Consider the following 17,223-nt stretch of genomic DNA (forward strand, 5'->3'; position numbering starts at 1 on the left):
CAGTTAATATCCAAAAACAGAACCAAAGAGTACAGAATATAGATGAGTTTTTTTTGTTGCGGCTCTGCGGGGGGGGCACGACCCCCCCCCAGATCTATACATGGGTTTATGTACAGGCGCCCGGGGCCGGCAGGCACAAGGCAAAGCGATTTAACCCCCCCACCCCCCCAAGACGGATTTTGGGGGATCCTCGGGATGGGGGACGTTGGATCCAGCCCCGGAGGGACACAGCTCTGCCCACCGGCTTCTCCCTCAAAAGGGACACCCCACCCCCCCCCCCCCAAAAAAAAAAAAAACCCAACCCCCCAAAAAACCGACCAACCACCAAACCCCCAAAATTGTTAAAAATAAACCCAAAACGTCCCCCAGGAGGTGGCAGCCGCCGCGGTCCCTGGCCCGGGTCCCAGTCCGTGAAGGGGGAGCGGCAGCAGCGGGCCCCCCCCCAGCTTCCTTTTTCTCCATCCACGGTTCGTTTTGGGTCTTATTTCTGTTTTTTTTTTTTTTAGCAGCACCAACTTCTTGGCCAATAAATATATATATATATTTGTATCCAAAAAATGAGAGGAGAGGGGGCAGGGACTCGCAGGAGGAGGAGAAACATCCCCCCCCAGTCCGCCGTGTCATCCCCCCCCTCCAAAATAAACCAAACCGCCGAGATTCAAAGTGCTCTGAAACCGTCTTTGGATGTCACCAAACCTGCGGGGACCCGGAGCGAGGGGGGGACACAGCCCCGGGCACGTCCCGCTGGGCTCCCGGCCAGGGCTGGGGTGCTGCGGGTGAGTCTGCTTCTTCCTCCTCCTCCTCCTCCTCCTCCTCTGCGTGGGGGTGTCCCCCCCTCCCCAATTCCCCGGTTAGATGAGGGAGATCCGTACGGGAATGCCAGGTGACTCCGTCCTCTGCGGCGAGTGCTGGCTGACGAGGTGCTCCACCACGGTGTGTTTGGACATGTGCTTCATCAAATAGGTCTCCTGCGGGGGGAGGAGGAGGAGGAGGGAGGTGAGGGGGGTGGGTCTGAGGGGGGGTGGGGGGGGCAGTTTTGTGGTTCAGGGTGGTGCTGGGGGTAGGTGGGTGGTTTTGGGGTTGGGGGTGGGGTTGGGGTTGGTGGTAGGGGGACGGTTTCAGGGTTAGGGGGGCTTCGGGTGTAGGCAGGTAGGGTTGGGGGTGGGGGTGGTGTTGGGGGCGGTGTGAGGGGTAGGTGGGTGGTTCTGGGGTTGGGGGTGGTGTTGGGGGTAGGGGGCAGTTTTGGGGGTAGGGGGGTGGTTTTGGGGTTGGGTGTGCTGTTGGGGGTAGGGGGGTGGTTTGGGGGATGGTTTTGGCGGTAGGGGCGGGTTTCGGGGTAGGCAGGTGGGTTTGGGGTTGGGGTAGTGCTGGGGTTGGGGAGTGGCGTTGGGGTTAGGTGGGTGGTTTTGGGGTTGGGGGTGGGTTTGGGGGTAAGGGGGTGGGTTTGGAGTTAGGGGGCAGTTTCGGGGGGTAGGTGGGTGGGGTTGGGGTTGGGGGGTGGGGTTGGAGGTAGGGGAATGGTTTTGGGGTTGGGGGTGGTGTTGGGGGCAGGGGGCAGTTTGGGGGTAGGGGGGTGGTTTTGGGGGTGGGAGGCCCGTGCCCCCGCTCACCGAGGTATAGGCGCGGCCGCACATGCTGCAGCAGTAGGCCTTGGCGTGCTTGATGGCGTGAGCCGAGAGGTGGATCTGCAGCGAGGCCGAGTCCGTGTACGCCCGGTAGCAGTTGGGGCACTTGTAGGGCTTGTCCTTGTTGTGCTGTCGCTGGTGGGACTGCGAAATGGCGGGGGAGGGGGGTTACGGCAGCCGCCCCACGCTGGGCCCCCCACAACCCTGGGGGGCCGGGGCTCCTGTCCCCCCTCCCAGGGTCCCCACCGCCACGCCGGCGCTGACCTGGAGGTTGGAGAGTTGCGTGAAGGCCTTTTCGCAGCCGGGGTGCGGGCACTTGTAGGGTCTGTCACCGGTGTGGATTCTGGGTGACAGGGAGGGGACGTCAGGTCACCGGCCCCTCTGTGCCCCCCCTCGCAGCCTCACTGGGGACCAGCACTGCTCCCTCGCACGGGGAGGGGTCACACCAGGGCGTCCGTGTCTCATCAGGGGAGAGCCAAGGGGTTTGGAGGTGACGAAGGTGGTGGGGACGACGATGTGGGCACACAGAGGTAGTGGGGGATCACGAGGGTGGTGGGGACGATGAAGGTGCTGGAGACGATGAGTACGGTGGGGATGATGAAGGCAGCAGGGACAAGAAACATGGCATGGACAGATGTGGCAGGGGTGAGAAAGTGGTGGGGACAATAAAGGTGCTTGAGGGGATGAGCATGGTGGGGACCATCAAGGTGCTGGAGATGATGAGCGTGGTGGGGACAGATGACCATGGTGGGGACCATCAAGGTGCTGGAGATAATGAGCGAGGTGGAACAATAAAGGCAGGGGAGAGGGACTGGCATGGTGGGGACAGATGACTGTGGCGAGACCAATGAAGGTGCTGGAGATGATGAGCGTGGTGAGGATGATGAAGGTGCTGGAGATGATAAGCGTGGCGAGACCCATAAAGGCAGAGGGGAGGGACTGGCATGGTGGGGACAGTTGACCGTGGTGGGGTCAGTGAAGGTGCTGGAGATGATGAGTGTGGCGGTGACAGTGAAGGCAGTGGGGACAGACTGGCATGGTGGGGATGGATGAGCGTGGGGAGGATGATGGTGACGAGGACAGCAAGCATGGCACGAGAGATGCAGGGTGTGCACCCCACCACCCGCTAAGGGAAGATGGGGCTCAAGGCCCCCCCCAGACCCTCCTGGCCCCACAGGGATGCCGTGCCCTCACCTGGTGTGCTGCTGGAGGTGGGACAGCTGGCGGAAGGACTTCTCGCAGTAGGAGCAGTGGTAGGGTTTGACGCCCAGGTGGATGCGCAGGTGCTGGGCCAGGTAGGAAGCGTTGGCGAAGGATTTGGAGCAATGGGGGCACTTGTGGGGCTTGGCCTCTGTGTGCGACTTGGAGTGGATCTGCATCTCCGACTTGGTGAAGAACGTCAAGGGGCAGACCTTACACCTGGAGGAGGGTGGGGGGAGAACCCCGCAGGGACCGGGCTGGGCTGGGTGGGGGGGGGCACCCCACCATCGCCCCGGCCCCCCCAGCGGGTGGGTGGGTGCCTACCTGTATGTCTTCCCCTCTTTGGCCGTCTCCCCCGAGGCCAGGATGGGATAGGGCACCACCAGGACCGGCGGTCCTGAGGGATTTTCTGCCTTGATCTTCTTACGGCCCCGTTCGGCCTTGGGTGCCCCCAGCAAGCCGTGGCCCTGGATTGTCTTTATGGAGTCGAGGAGGGGGGGGCTGGTGATTCCTGAGATTAGGGTGGGCGAGGAGGCGATGAGGCGGCTCTGGCTGGTGGAGGTGGGAGTCGATGGGGTGGTGGTCCCCGTCCCCGTGCTGGATTCTGAGGTGCTGACCACCGGCGCGCGGGACGCCAGCCCCAACCCTGGTGGGCAAAGAGGTGGGGGGTGAATTTTCAGGGGATGCGCCCTCCCCTCTTCTCTCGCGGCAGGGTCCTGAGTTGGGGGAACCCTCCCCCCTTGGCGTGGGCACTCAGCCCCAGTACCTGTGACGGTGCTGGTGGCTGGTCGGGCGTGCAGGGCCACATCGGGCTGGGGGACGGCTTGAGGGTGGAGACCCGGGACCTGCTGCAGTTTGGGGAGGGACATGATGGACTGGCTGCTTTCGGCGGGTGAAGGGGGCACCAGGAGGGGCTGCTGGGAGGCCACCGAGGTGGGGGGCAAGTGCGGGGGTCGGATCTTCTCCGCCATCAACTGCTCCTTGATTTTGTTGATCAGGACCAGGTTGTCCAGCTGGTGGGGGTGGAAAGAAGGCAGAGAGGTGGGTCAGGGCAGAGGAACCAGGACCCCCAGCCTCCCCTCCCTGGCGTCGTCCCTGTCCATCTGCCCTCCCTCCTCCCCAAAATCCCACTGTCCCGGCATGGGGGGGGGTCCTACCTGGCTGGGCATGGTTGGGGGGGGTGGCCAGAAGTAGGGGTTGTTGAAGCGAGGCTCCGCCATCCTGCTGGGAAAGAGGGGGGCAGGTTATGGGGAGGCACCAGCCACCACACAGACACCCCCCCTCCCACCTCCCCTTGGGGGCTCAAACCCCACCGATACCATCAGTCCTCCCCCCGAAACAACACCCAGGCTCTGGAAGAGGGCAGGGAGCAGGCAGGGAGCAGGCAGCGCCAGGGAAATGCCCAAGCATCTTCCCAGCTGGAAAATTCCTGCAGGATCAGGGTGACACCAAGCACCCGCCTGCCCCGAAGACCCCGCAACACCAGCAAGCACGCTGGGAAGCCATTTGGCAAGGGGCAGGGGCAGAATTTGGGGAAAATAAAACCAAATCTCCCAACCCTGGAGGTATTGCTGCTCCTCCAATATCTCCAGGAGGGATTACAGAGGCGGACGGGATGCTGCTGCGGGAGAGGGCGAGCACGGTGGCGGCACATCGAACCCAAAGCCAAACCTGGCTGAATCCTCCCCCCAAAAAAAATAAAAAAGCCACCCCTATTCCTAAGCAAAGCGACCCACAACATCCAGGAGCAGCTCAGCAGGAAAACCCAGCCAGGAGATTTATAGAGACACTTAAACACATTGGGAAAATTAATTCTAAATCCATCTTTGGGTAATAGAAAACATCTGAAAGGGGGACGGCGAGAAAACAACACAGGCGTAATGGCCCAGTGTAAACGAGCATCGCCACGCCGGCAAACCTCATTACGGGGGTCTCCGAGGGTAAAGCATATAAGGAACCCCCGTGGAACATATAGGAGAGGGCCCCCAGGAGCTCTGTAATATAAACCAGGCCACAGCCAGCGTCCTGGGAGAAACTAGACCAGCACCTCCAGCAAAGCATGTCCCCAAAAGCCCGCGGGCTGGCAGGATTTGGGGGCGAGGTACCGATGGGAGAGCACTGGTGGCTGGGGAAACTGAGGCACGGAGAGCCCCAGGTCCTGGCCATGGGGATTTGGACACAGTCCTGCATTTGCCAGGCAGCCTCCTCCCAACACCACCAGCACTGCCGCTGTCCGGGAGCATCCCTGCTCCCACAAAAGAAGTGCCCTGGGAATGGGATGGGGCAATGAGCCTTCCTCCTCCTCGCACTCACTCACTGCCCCTACACTTAAATCAGACCTTGAGCTCTCCGTGGGTGGGTGGGCAGCACCCAGCAAAAGGGGGTCCTGGTTCCACCAGGGACTTTGCAACCGTACAGCCATCTCAGCCTGAACAAGAGCCACAGGCTGGACCCCTCCAGGCTCATTTTCACAGGAAACTGAGGCAGAGAGGAGGAGACTGGCCAAGCCTTGCGATACGGAGCAGCACAGCACAAGACAAGGCGCGTTTTTGGGGTGACTCAGACCGACACACTGGCAGCTGCAGGCAGCGCCGAGGAACGGAAGCCATTTCACGCGGCAGACCCCAACACCGCAGCCAGGCCGGGAGACCACCCGGACACTTGAGCACCCTGACTGGCTTCAGAAATCCCCCTTCCCTGCCTCCAACCGCTCCGCGTCACTTCCCGGCTGCCCATGCACCAATTTCAGCTTTTTCCAGTGAAAGCAGACCCAGATCCTCACAATAGCCCCAGGCACGATTGTTTTCCCCGTTTTCTCTTCGTCCGCTGCATTTACCCCCATCTCTGTGGTGCAGGCAGGCGAAAGGCAGAGCCAGGAGTCCTGCTCTGCGCCATGCCTGTGCACACAGAAAGGGAAATTGCTGGGGCTATTAAATGCGCTTTCCCATACGCGTACACGCCCGCCACCGGCTATTTTATATAGATTATATATGTACCCGCATGCCACCCACGTTGTGTGTTTACCCACCAGCTACGTATATATATATATATATATATGATCACTTGGGATGATGAGCATGGGATAGGGGGCTCTGGGGTGAGGGGATGACGGCACAAGGGGCCGGTGCACGCAGAGATGGGGCCAAAAGTGGAGGTTGTGGCAGGAAAAAAACCCTCGTGATGGAGACAGGCAGGGAAGCGGGCAGCAAGCAGGCAGGGGAGTGCAGGCAGGAGGGCTCTGGGTCTCCCTCGATGCGGCCAAGCACCCCAGCACCAACCCCACCACCCCGGCTCGGCCGGCAGCAGTCCCACGGCATGGGAAAACAGGAAACCAGAGCTATGATTAGAAAAGGGTTTTTTGGAGCTGCTCCCCCATCACAGCAGGTGCCCTGCGACCTCCGTCCTTCCCATCTGCCTGTCCATCCATCCCTCCGTCCTTCTCCCTGTCCCAATAGCACGCCGGGCTCCATCAGAGCCATCAGCGGCACCAAGAAGGATCAAAACCACTGGCGCGGCTCCCAGACCATCGTCGGGACAGGGCACGAACCACTACAGACAGTCCCAGGACCTCTCGTGCAAAGCTGGAGGTGGAGTTGGCAAAAGGCACAAAGGGCACTTTGGGGAGGAAAGCGCAAATATCGCATGTATCTTCCCCCCCGCCTCCACCTGAGGAGGTCTTATTATATAAATAATATATCATTTGCAAAACCGTCGCACTCGGAGCTTGACGAACCTGCCCAGAATAAAGAGGAAAGAAATGGTCGGCGTGCCAAAAAAAAAAAAAATACAAATCCTTGTTCCTGTCCCGATGTAATGTTATAAATCGTGCGGTATTTCATCGGGAGCAGAGGGAGCGGCTTCCCCCTCTCCCAGAGCTGGGATGGCTGGGGGAGGGAGCGGGAGGGGATAAAAAGCAGATGGAAAAAAAAAAACCAACCCATACATATATAAAAACTCCCTTTTTCTATATTCTCAGCTAACTATGAAAAATGGAAGCTGACATGCAGCAAAGAAAAAAAAAAAGGAGAAAATCCATTAAAATGGAAATTATGAAGGGTGGGCAATGCTGCAGTGCATCTCCCCCTGGCGCTGCGGGACCTGGCTGTGTGGGGCACGGGGGGCAAGTGGGGCAAATTAGGGCTCTCCCTGCCTCCCAGTTTTTGGCTGGGCAGGGGGAAACCCCCCCTGGGTAACAGACCTCCAGCAGCACGGGGTCCTGTGGTCCAAACCACAGGGTGGGAGAGCACCTGGCATCCTCTGCAGGCACGGGATTTGGCCCACTCTTGCCGAGCAGATGCCAAAGGTTGTCCCGGGGCAAAAGGGTGGGTGCAAAAAGCATCGCAGCCGCCCGAGTGGGCATGGCTGGAGGAGAGCGATGTCAGAAGAGCAAGCAGAAAGATGCGCGGAGCCCCAAAAACAGGGGCTGAACCCTGAATTCCCACAGAACGACACGGTACCCAGCATCACCGCTCAACTGGGCGAAGGGGGAAGCGGCAGCATCTCAGGTGACCCTAGAAAGACACAAAAACCATTGCCTCCGCACCCACAGGGAAGGAAGAGAGCTTGAGAAGCCAGCAAGCTGGGGCGAGGGGGGATGCCGAGGGGGATAGGGGTGCGGCGGCGGCAGCAAGGGGTCGGCGGTGACGAGATACGGTTGGACGCCGGTGTTTTGGTACTCACAGGCTGGCCTCAGAAGCCAGGTGGCCGCAGCTGCCTGGGGAGACGTGTCGATGAGGCTCCAGATTGATGGGAGGTAGATGATGGCACGGGTGGGCACGAGCTCACTAGAGCCTTCCAACTTCCTACCCAACTGCCGCTAAGTCAAGCTACAGTTCTCTAGGGAACGCCTCTACCTTGGCAGCCCTCTCTGTCTCGCCTTCGCTGAAATAAAAAGAAACAAGAGATTTCTTTTCACGGCACCGCCGAGAGAAAGGGGGCAGCTCCCAGGTACCAGCAACCCTGAGGACGGCGAGCGATCACCGACCCAGTACAGCCAGCAAACAGGGGGCTGGGAGGCGAGGGGAGGGATTTGGGGCGACCAGAGTGGCAGTTAAGAGTGTCTCAACGTGCCCTCGATGAAGTGAGAAGCTGAGCCCTCGGGGTCCCCCAACCGCAGTGTCCTGTCCCCGAGGGTCCCAGCGAGAGCATCAGGGCAGAGATCCCACCCCCCCACCTCCATGCCAAGCGGCGAGCACAGGAAAGCCAACGGCGGCCCGACACGACGCAGCGGGCGAGAGCCAAGCGGGGTGGAGGTCCCCTGCGTGTCCCCCCCGCCCCAGCACGCCCTCGCCACCACGGGACAGACAGGGTACAGTGATGCTGGTGTAGCCGTGCTCCCGCCACCTCGCACAGCTGGGGAAGGGCAGAACCCAGTTCTGCCTCGTGCCGTGCCTCAGTTTCCCCCCAAAACACAAGGCCACGGCCCCTCTCCCCTGGAATTTTCCCCCCACGTCAAGTGGGGAAGCAGGATTTGCCTGGAGCAGGAGGGTTTTTCAAGAGAAAGCGAGTGCCCCTCCACAAAACCGCCATCCCAGAGCTGCCAGGGTGGGAAGCAGCATCCACCACCATCTCACTTGCATCCTCAGGGAACACATATCCCTCCCCACCCGGACTGTCCTCATCCGGGAGGGATTTACCCCTAAGCAGAGGTGGCAGAAGGCAGGCAAGGCCGAGGAAGCAGAAACGACAGGCAAGACCCGAAATCCCCATCGCTTGAGGAGGGGGGGGGCAGACCGCGCGCCAGAAGAATTCACCCAAGATGGAACCAATTAAACCCCACGTTTCCGCCCCCCGAAGGGCTGTTAACTGGTGTTTCTCCTTTGGATTTTCAGCAAAACCAACCCAAAATGAGCCTCAACGTAAACCCCATTCTGGTATGGGGGTCCCTGCATGGGAAAGGGGGCGCGCGGGCACAGGGATGAGGAGCCAAGCACCGGCAGCAAGCAAAAGGGGAGGCAAAGCCACGCCAGGGACCACCACGGGATCCATGTGTCCCCCCGGGATGAATCAGGAAGGCAACGCTGCCAAAAGATGGGGGGCCAATGTGGCGCAACCCCAAATCCTCAGGGCCAAAACACCGTCTGTCTGTCCTGTCACTGATGGGACCCACTGAAGGGGACATGGGGACAGCCCGCAGGGAAACCTGGCGCCCGTGGGGTGACGGTCACACCAAACATGGGGCCCACGTGTCCCCCAAAACACACTGTTCCCCAGCACTAGGGGGGTTACCTGCTTCCCCAGACCCCCAAAGACACCCACCCCCCTAAAAGAGACCAGCTGGACATCCTGCAAGGCAAAGCTGGTGCCCACAAACCAGCCAGCTCAGGGGCAACCAGCCCCCCACGACAGCAAGGCAGGGGGGTCTGGAGAGCACCCATGGGTGACACTGCCCACTGGCGGGTGGGGAAACCGAGGCACAGGTGGCTTAGCAGGGGTTCACCCCGAGGAGGTAGCAAGCACGCACCGAATCCAACATGCACTTGTCATGACATCGCACCCGCTGACCAAAAATCCACATTTTTTACAGAAAAAAAATAAGGGGGGGTGTCAAGGGAGAAGAAGATTATTTTACGCATACAAATACACTCTCTTTAAACAGAAATTTCAAGTGATGACACTTACAGCGTGAGCAGGGTCCCCTCTGCTGCCAGATCTGGTCCCCTCCCCGCAGAGGGGGTAGCCAGGTGACTCCCCGTGCCCCCCAAAATCCTCCAGGGAAGGCCAAAATCTGCCCCCGCTTATATAAATATATATATATGCACATGATAATACCTATATTATGATGTGCGTATGTATTATTTTTATACGCATACATCTAATTACATGCACACACATCATTAAGCACATATAACGTTATTTTACGATGTAAATATATAATATACAGGGGTGGGTTTTTTTCCCTCCGGTCCCCTCAATAAAGCTGGCATGCCCACCTCTGCGAGTACTGGCGTTGCTTCCCCTTATCCGCGTCCATCTCCAGCTCTAGCTGAGACCGGGTGCTGCACGCGGGGCGTTTTTCTACGGGGGGACAAGGAGGACAACTTCACACACCCCGAACCCACCGCCAGCCCCCGGCGCGCGAGATCCCAGAGCGGAGGAACAAAAGCGAAGCGGCTCCGACCTACCCGACCCGTGGGAACTTGGGGTTTTTCCTGAAAATAGAGAGAAAAAAAAAAAAAAAAGAAAAAGAAAAAAAAAAAAGCAATGTGGTTTTTCTTTTTTTTAGCCCAGCTCACCCCCAAGCTGCCTGCAAAGCCAAGGGATGGGGAGCTGGCTGGAAAATCGGGGCTGAAATCCATCCCCTCGCCCCGGACCCTCCGCCTCTCAGCAAATTGCACGCCGGGAGGGACCAAAAACTTTTTTACCTCTCTGCTAAAATATCACTTTATAATCTCAAAGGCCTCGGGCTTGAAGCCGCTGTTGCCTGCTCCATCCTCCCCAGATTAAAAATCCCAGCTGATGTCCGAAGGACCGTGGGACCAGGGAAAAAAAGAAAACCAAACAAGGAGCATCCTCCGACCTTGCAGGGAATTTGCTGGAGAAAACGAAATAAAAATCTGCAAATTAATCATTCCTGGGTTAAAAAGCATCTTCGTCCGGCTTCACCGCAGCCACGCCGGCTCTAAGCTCCCCCCCGGGGCCCCCGACGTGGCCGGGAGATTATGGATGTATAAATAGTATATGGCTAAATATACGTCCAGGCAGACAGACAGACCTCTCTAAGCACCGCCACGGAAATTTGGGTCCCTCGCTAAGGCTGCCGCATTCCTGCCAAAGCGCGATGCAAAAATATTCCCCCGTTAGACCTTCCAGCCAGCGAGACCACTTTCTAGACAAAACCGGTTAATGCGGAAAGAGAGGAAAGGAAGGAAAAAAAAAAAAAAAAGAAAAAAAAAAGAGGGGGGGAAAGGAATAAAAATGGTAATAATAGTAATAATAACCAAACCCCCCCCCCGCGCTTCTTCCGCCACCCCCTGCGTAAAGAAAAAAAAAAGCCATGAATAAATAAAAAAGCAAACCTCCCCCCCAAACATGCAACATCCACAAAAATAGGTACGTTCAGCTGCAATTAACTTTTCCATTAGACCATCCAGAGGGAGAGAAAAAGAGAAAATCCAGCGAAACGGGTATTTTCCTGGATGTTCCCCCCCTTTTTTCTCCCCTTTTTTTCTCTTTCCCCCCCACTTTTCCTTCGTCCTCCTCGGCAAAGCGGGGTGGGGGGGGTGGGGTGGAGAGTGTAAAAATAAAATAATAACAATAAAAAAAAAAAAAAGAGGTGGAAAAAAGGCGAAGTTTGGCGTTAAGTGAAGTTGAAATCCTCGACCTGGGAGGGGAGATGGGGGGGGGGGTGGGGGGTGGCCTTTTTTTTTTGCAGACAAAAAGGCCGGGGGATGGGTATGGAAGGGGGGGTTTAGGGGGGGGGGTTTGGCCCGGCCGGGAGCTTCCCCCCCCCTTCATCCGCCGCCTCTCCCACATTCTCAGACGGTTTTATTAAAATTCGCAGACAAAAGGAAAACAAAAATGGCAGCCCCGGCTTATTTTTAAAACGCTAGGACGGGGACGCCATATTCTGCAGATCTGCGAGGAGGGGAAGGAAGGGGGGGGTGTGACGAAAAAAAATGTAAAAAAAAAAATAATAAAAATTAATTTAAATTAAAAAAAAAAAACGAAACGCAGAGCGGGGGGGTGTGGGGCCGCCCCCCCCCAATCGCACCCGAGGGGGGGGGGTGGGGGGGGGTCTGAGGTGTTTTGGAGGAATGGATGTGGGGGGGAAAGGGGGGGGGGAAGGAAGGGAAGAGGAAAAAGGAGGGGGGGGGGGAGAAAAAAAAAAAAAAGACACTTCCTATACCAACAGCCATGCTGCCCCCGCCGCGTCCCGCCGGCTCCGCCGCACGGAGGAAGATGGGCGCCCCGCGCCGCCCGCCCGCCCCCGCGCCCGCCCCCGCCGCCCGCCCAGCCCCGGGCCCGGCCGCGGCGCCGCCTTCCCCTTCCTCACCCGGGAGCGGGGTCCCTCGGGGTCCCCCCGGCACCCCCAAGTCTCCGCAGGCCGCCAGGGGCTGCTCAGCCCGCCTGCGTCCCCTCGGCCCCCGCCAGGTCCCCGCAGCCCGCCAGGGTCCCCGCAGCTCCACCGGTTCTTCTCAGCCCGCCTGGATCCCCTCAGCCCTCCTAGGTCCCCTCAGCCCGCCTGGATCCCCTCAGCCCCCCCGGTTCTCCTCAGCCCGCCTGGATCCCCTCAGGGCCCCCCCAGGTCTCCTCAGCCCCCTCAGATCTCCTCAGCTCCCCCAGATGCCCTCATCCCACCTGGATCCCCTCAGTCCCCCTAGGTCTCAGCCTGCCTGGATCCCCTCAGCTTCCCTGGTTCTCCTCAGCTCACCTGGGTCCCCACAACCTGCCTGGATCCCTTCAGCCCACCTGGATCCCCTTGTCCTCCCCAGATCTCCTCAGCCCCCCCAGGTCTCCTCAGCTCCCACAAGTCTCCTCAGCCCGCCTGGATCCCCTCAGCCCCTCCAGGTCTCAGCCCGCCTGGATCCCCTCAGCCTCCTCAGATCTCAGTCCGCCTGGATCCCCTCAGCCTGCCAGATCCCCTCAGCCTCCTGGTTCTCCTCAGCCCCCCAAATCTCGTCGGTCTCCCCCAGATCTCCTGAGCCCCCCCAGTTCTCCTCAGCCCCCCTCAAATCTCATTGCTGAGGTCCCTCTCAGATCTCTCCCTCCAGGTCTCCTCAGCCCCCCCAGTCCCCCCAGCCCCTCTCCCTACCTCTGCAGCCCCATAGCCCCCCTCAGGGTGTCACCCCCACCTTTGCCCCCCCCAGCCCCTTGGTGGGTCTCTGCAGACCCCAGGGTCTCCCCGAACGCCCCAGCTTTGGCAGCCCCTTGGGCCTCCCCATTTGCTTTCTCATCCCCACATTCCTTTTGCGGAGCATCCTTTTTCTTTAAAATTTAAATTTATTTCTCTGTTTTTTCATCATTTTATCCGTGTCCCCCTCATCTTGGCCCCTCACTCCAAATCAGCAGCTACAACCCCCAGGGGAAGGAAAATGGAGGCAAATCCCACCTGGTTCCCCGCCTTCCCCAAGGTCCAGGGGATGATGGTGCTTCTGAGATTCCAATTTAAAAACAACTTTTAAAAAACAAAACTGGGGATTTTTTCCACACTTTCCCAAAATGGTCCATCATGTCAGGTCATTTAGAGGAGACAGATGCCCTGAACAGGTGGACCCATAATTAGCAAAGGCAAATGATGCTGCTGAGAGAGAGGTAGGGAGCAAAGAAGGACCAGGGATGGGGTGTGGTGGGATGGGATGAGCTTCCAGAAGGTCTCCATCAAAGTGTGGGTATTCTTCTGCCCTTGGTGAATGAAGAGGCATGAAGACACTGGGGAAGGTCCTGGCCAAAGTGGTGGTGCTGGGGCAGGGGTGCTGTCACCCCCCTGCTGACGCCTTAGGTCTGGCTGTGTCCCCTACCCATGTCCCTGTGCTTCTTTAGCAGCACCAGCAGCTAGCTGGCCTGGGATCCCCCATCACCCAATATTTCCCCATCTTGGAAGGTCCCCAGATCCATTAATTATCCATGACTCAACCGAGAACGTGAGCCAGCAGCTCGAAAACTCCCCTTTTATCTGATTTTCAGAAGCTGACACCTAGCAGTTGCCACTCAACGCTGGTGTCACACCAAAACAGGACACCAGGAGAGACTGGAACATCTCAGAGCATCGCTGATGTCCCTTAAGCCACTGGTGTCTGCCTGATGCCACCGAGTTCCCCCTCATTAGGTTTATTTTCATCAGTGCTTTCACTTCTGCCGCAGCACTGGGGCTTTCGGCTGCTGGGATTTTTTTGGTCGTGATTATGAAACTGGTGGTTTTAAACCTCGGCACCATTTGATGAGATTCCTGATATCTGGGGGGCTTGTCCAACCCCAAATTCATGGTGGGAGGACATGGTGTGGGTCACTCCTGACCTTGGGAGGTCCACCAAGGGTTGGTGAACATGTCCTGGGACTGCCCTTGTTGAGACTGGCTGAGATAAGCAACGCTCCAGGCTTTTTTTCCGACCCTATGTTGGGTGGATTTAATCTTGGGTGTGGGAAAGGGGCCCCTTTCCTGGGGAGGTGGTTGGTATGCAGGGATAAAAAAAAAATTAAAATAATAATAATAAAACTGTGCCCGTCTCCATCCCAGGTTGCAAAATGGAGGAAATAAGCACTCGCCTTCTGAAAAAATAGGGTTCCAAGGCTGGTTTTGCCCCCGGGATAGATCCGACCGCGATTAAAAGGAGGGGAAGGCAGGAGCAGAGGTAATTCACCGCCGCAAATCACTGCCGTGGGGGTTTTGGGAAAGCTGTGGGGCCGCTACACCTGTGCGCTCCCCCCCGAACAGCAGCTCCTTCCCATTTCGGCATCACCATGAAGCCAGATCCGTCCGGCACAGCACCGGCACTTTGTAAACCCACTCTCGTTGACACAGTGGAGAAAGTGAAATGTTTATGGAAGGCAACCTGGGATGTTCCAATGGGAAAACATGATCCCTGAGGGGTGACACTAGGCTCCCGTTGAGCTGTGCCAGTGTCCCCAAAGTCTTTGTCCCCAACTGCAGGACACCAGGCATGAAATCCTTTAGGAAATGCCTCTCCAAAATGCCTCCATCCCACCTGCCCTCCCATTTCCTTCATAAGAAATCCCTTGTTTTGCATAAAACGCCGGTGAAAGCATCCACTGCCTGCCCAGAAGAGGTTCCCTGATGCCGGGTGGGCACGCTGGGCATCAGTGATGCTGGTGTTCCTGTTGCGGCTTGGGCCAGATGGGTGAAAATCCTCATTCCTGGCTTCTTGGGGTTAGCAAACCCATAAAGTGGGTTTTTCACCCCAGATTCCCAGCAATCCAGAGGGCTGGGTGCCAAGGTCTGTGCCAATGCTGGCATGAAGCTGGCGAAGGTTTTGGGGTGTTTGGTTGGGCAGGGGGGGAATAAAAATGAAGGTGCCTGAATTTCCCTTCTCCCTGCAAATGGGAGGGCCGTTTGGTTCTAATTAGGTAATAAGTTAATTAGGATTAATTAGTTAATGTTTGCAAAGCACTTAGGAGATGAAAAGCGCCAGCCTGGGGTGGCTTTGTGTGGACGTGCTATCAGTGGAGGGGTGCAGGGGCTTTGGCTAAAGCCCCCTCCCCATGAGGGCCCTAGGAAGGGACTCCTTAAGCCAAGCTGAGCCAGGCCGGGCTTAAAACCCAGCAAGAGGATGGGCTCCAGTAACAGGAGGTCTGAAATGGTGAGGGACGCTCCCGGCACTCTGCCTTGGCTCCGGTGAGGGGAAGAGCTGTGCCGGGATGGAGGCATGCATGCCGAGAGCCAAGCGGGCACGTCCCAGCGTGCCCATCCTGCCGGCAGCGCTGTTTCATCCGGCGGTGGGGGGGAAAATTCCAGCACCGCAGCTCAGGGGCCTCCCTTCCCGCCAGCATCCCATGGGCAGAGCCGGCACACGCGGCACACGTGGGAAGGAGCCAGGTTTTCCCTGCCCGGCGGGTGCATCACCACGCTTTGCCAGATCACCCAGACCCTCACCCCATCCTGGCATCCTCCAGCACGCCAGAGCCAGGGCAGAGAAGGGCTGCATACCCCAAAAAAAATAGGAATCAAGGCATGGCAGACCCCCCTCCAGCTCACACTGGGGTTACCGGGAGGTAATGAAGCCAATTTACTAATTAACTGGGATTAATTTCCCTGTTTGCCCATATACACCCGCCCCGCGGTTTCCCTTCGTTGCCTAACGAGCTGCGGGGATGAGCACTGGCAGTCCCGGCTGACCGCCATGTGGTCTGGTGGGACGATGCTCTCTGTTGCCCAAATTTCCCGTGTATTTTGCCCACATGCTTGGGATATGAATTAAATAATAACCTGCTAATGACTCAGGATGGGACCCCCCAGTCCCGCATCTGAGCGGGGGGCTGGATTTGGGGTGTAAAAGGGTTGTTTTTTTTTTTCTCCAGCAGAGCTGGCTCCATCCCTGCTCGCCGGCGCGGTTGTTTGATGATATAATTTCAGCCGTTCCTCAGTCCCCGGTGGGTCCCGGAGGGGAGACAAGACCTGAATTCCTAATGCAGAAAAACAAGCAGGAAAAAAACCAAATCCATGTGGGTTTATTTTTTTTTAATTTTTTTTGGCTTTTTCTAAGCTTTTTGGGCCTGTCGGGAAGAGGAACAAAGCGGGTGGTTATTCCCCAACAGGAGGGGAAGGGATATGGGGGGGATACCCAGGTTGTGCCGGGGGGGGGGGGGGGCGGGCACAGAAAGGGGGGTGCCGGCAGCCCAAGCGGGGCAATTTGGCAGCAAAAGCCGCGGAGTTTGTTCCCTTTGGCTCTGGGCCAGGCGTTCACACCACTGCTGCAATAGGCGGCTTAACCCCCCACCAGGGAATTGCGTGTATCCCCCCTCCCCAGGCCCCTCGCCCCCCGCCCGCCGTCCCCTCCTGCCCCCGGGGCTGGGGGACCCTGTCCTCCATCTTGCTTGGTCCTTGGAGGGGAGCGAGGGGATCCCCACGGTTCCCCAGGGCCTCGGGTGGGGGGAAGGGTTAGGAGGAGGCCTTGCCATGGGGCAGCCGGTGCTGGCAAAGCCCACTGGTTCCCATAGGTCCCACAGGTCCCAATAGGTCCCATAGATCCTCCTAAGCCTCACAGATCCCCATATGTACCATAGATCCCCATAAGTCCCCCAGGTCCCATAGATTCCCCTTAAGTCTCACAGGTCCCCACAGGTCCCATAGATCCCCGTAAGTCCCACAGGTCCTATAGATCCCCATAAGTTTCACAGGTCCCCATAGGTCCCACAGATCCCCATAAGTCTCACAGGTCCCCATAGATCCCCATAAGTCTCACAGGTCCCCATAGGTCCCATAGATCCCCATAGATCTCCACAGATCTCCACAGGTCCCCATAGGTCCCACAGGTCCCACCGTGGCCAAGCATCACGGTGAACGGGAAGGACAGCCAGACCAGTCACCCAAAACTTTCAACGTGATTTTTGGCCAGATTCGTAAAATTTGGGGAAAACTTGTGTTTTCTCAGCAGTACCTGTGGCAGTGTCACCTGTGGTGTCCCCTGTCCCCACAGCCCCCCCCCACTGCTCTGCCGGGGAGTGGTATGGGGGCATACAGAGGGATGGGACAGTGGGGAAGGTGGTTGCGGGCAGGGCTGGGGCCCGCGGCGGAGCTCCGGGGGCCGCCCCGGCGCCGCGGCCCCTTTAAGCGCCGCCCCCCTCCCCCCGCGCAAAAGGCCGCCGCGGCCCCTTTAAGCGCCCCCCCCGCGGGCGGGCGGTGGTGCGCGCCGGTGGGTCGCGCCGCGCGGGGGACAATGGGGCGGGGGCGGCACCACGGTGGCTGGCGGGGGCGGGGCGGGCTGGGCAGGAAGTGCCGCGC

The 17,223-nt window shown here is 58.4% G+C and overlaps 1 protein-coding gene across 12 annotated transcripts; it reads right to left on the reverse strand.

The window, feature by feature from the left end:
- Positions 1 to 663: 663 nt before the first annotated feature.
- On the reverse strand, positions 664 to 11,750 carry ZNF362 (zinc finger protein 362). Of its 12 annotated transcripts, none has more exons than XM_055705446.1 (10): positions 11,674 to 11,728; positions 9,758 to 9,842; positions 7,506 to 7,706; positions 3,983 to 4,046; positions 3,592 to 3,838; positions 3,150 to 3,471; positions 2,820 to 3,044; positions 1,890 to 1,968; positions 1,611 to 1,769; positions 664 to 968 (listed from the first exon to the last, which is right to left on the reverse strand). In XM_055705446.1, exons 4-10 carry the CDS (start codon positions 4,043 to 4,045, stop codon positions 852 to 854), a joined length of 1,212 nt encoding a protein of 403 aa, XP_055561421.1. In that variant the 5' UTR covers position 4,046; positions 7,506 to 7,706; positions 9,758 to 9,842; positions 11,674 to 11,728; the 3' UTR covers positions 664 to 851. The 12 variants fall into 12 exon arrangements, with proteins under 12 accessions (XP_055561421.1, XP_055561423.1, XP_055561418.1 ...); XM_055705448.1 differs by lacking the exon at positions 7,506 to 7,706 and adding an exon at positions 9,950 to 9,976 and having other exon boundaries at positions 3,983 to 4,049; positions 11,674 to 11,723; XM_055705443.1 differs by lacking the exon at positions 7,506 to 7,706 and adding an exon at positions 9,950 to 9,976 and having other exon boundaries at positions 11,674 to 11,700.
- Positions 11,751 to 17,223: the final 5,473 nt, after the last annotated feature.

This window comes from Falco cherrug, chromosome 3 (assembly GCF_023634085.1).
Source record: "Falco cherrug isolate bFalChe1 chromosome 3, bFalChe1.pri, whole genome shotgun sequence".
Classification (NCBI taxonomy): domain Eukaryota; kingdom Metazoa; phylum Chordata; class Aves; order Falconiformes; family Falconidae; genus Falco; species Falco cherrug.

Bases quoted from the DNA above. Each gene is read 5' to 3' on its own strand.
- ZNF362 (XM_055705448.1), bottom strand. The intron at 9,843-9,949 runs GTAGGTCGGAGC...GTCCCCCCGTAG, and splicing joins CCCAAGTTCCCACGGGTCGG to AAAAACGCCCCGCGTGCAGC. The intron at 1,969-2,819 runs GTGAGGGCACGG...CCTGTCACCCAG, and splicing joins CACCTCCAGCAGCACACCAG to AATCCACACCGGTGACAGAC.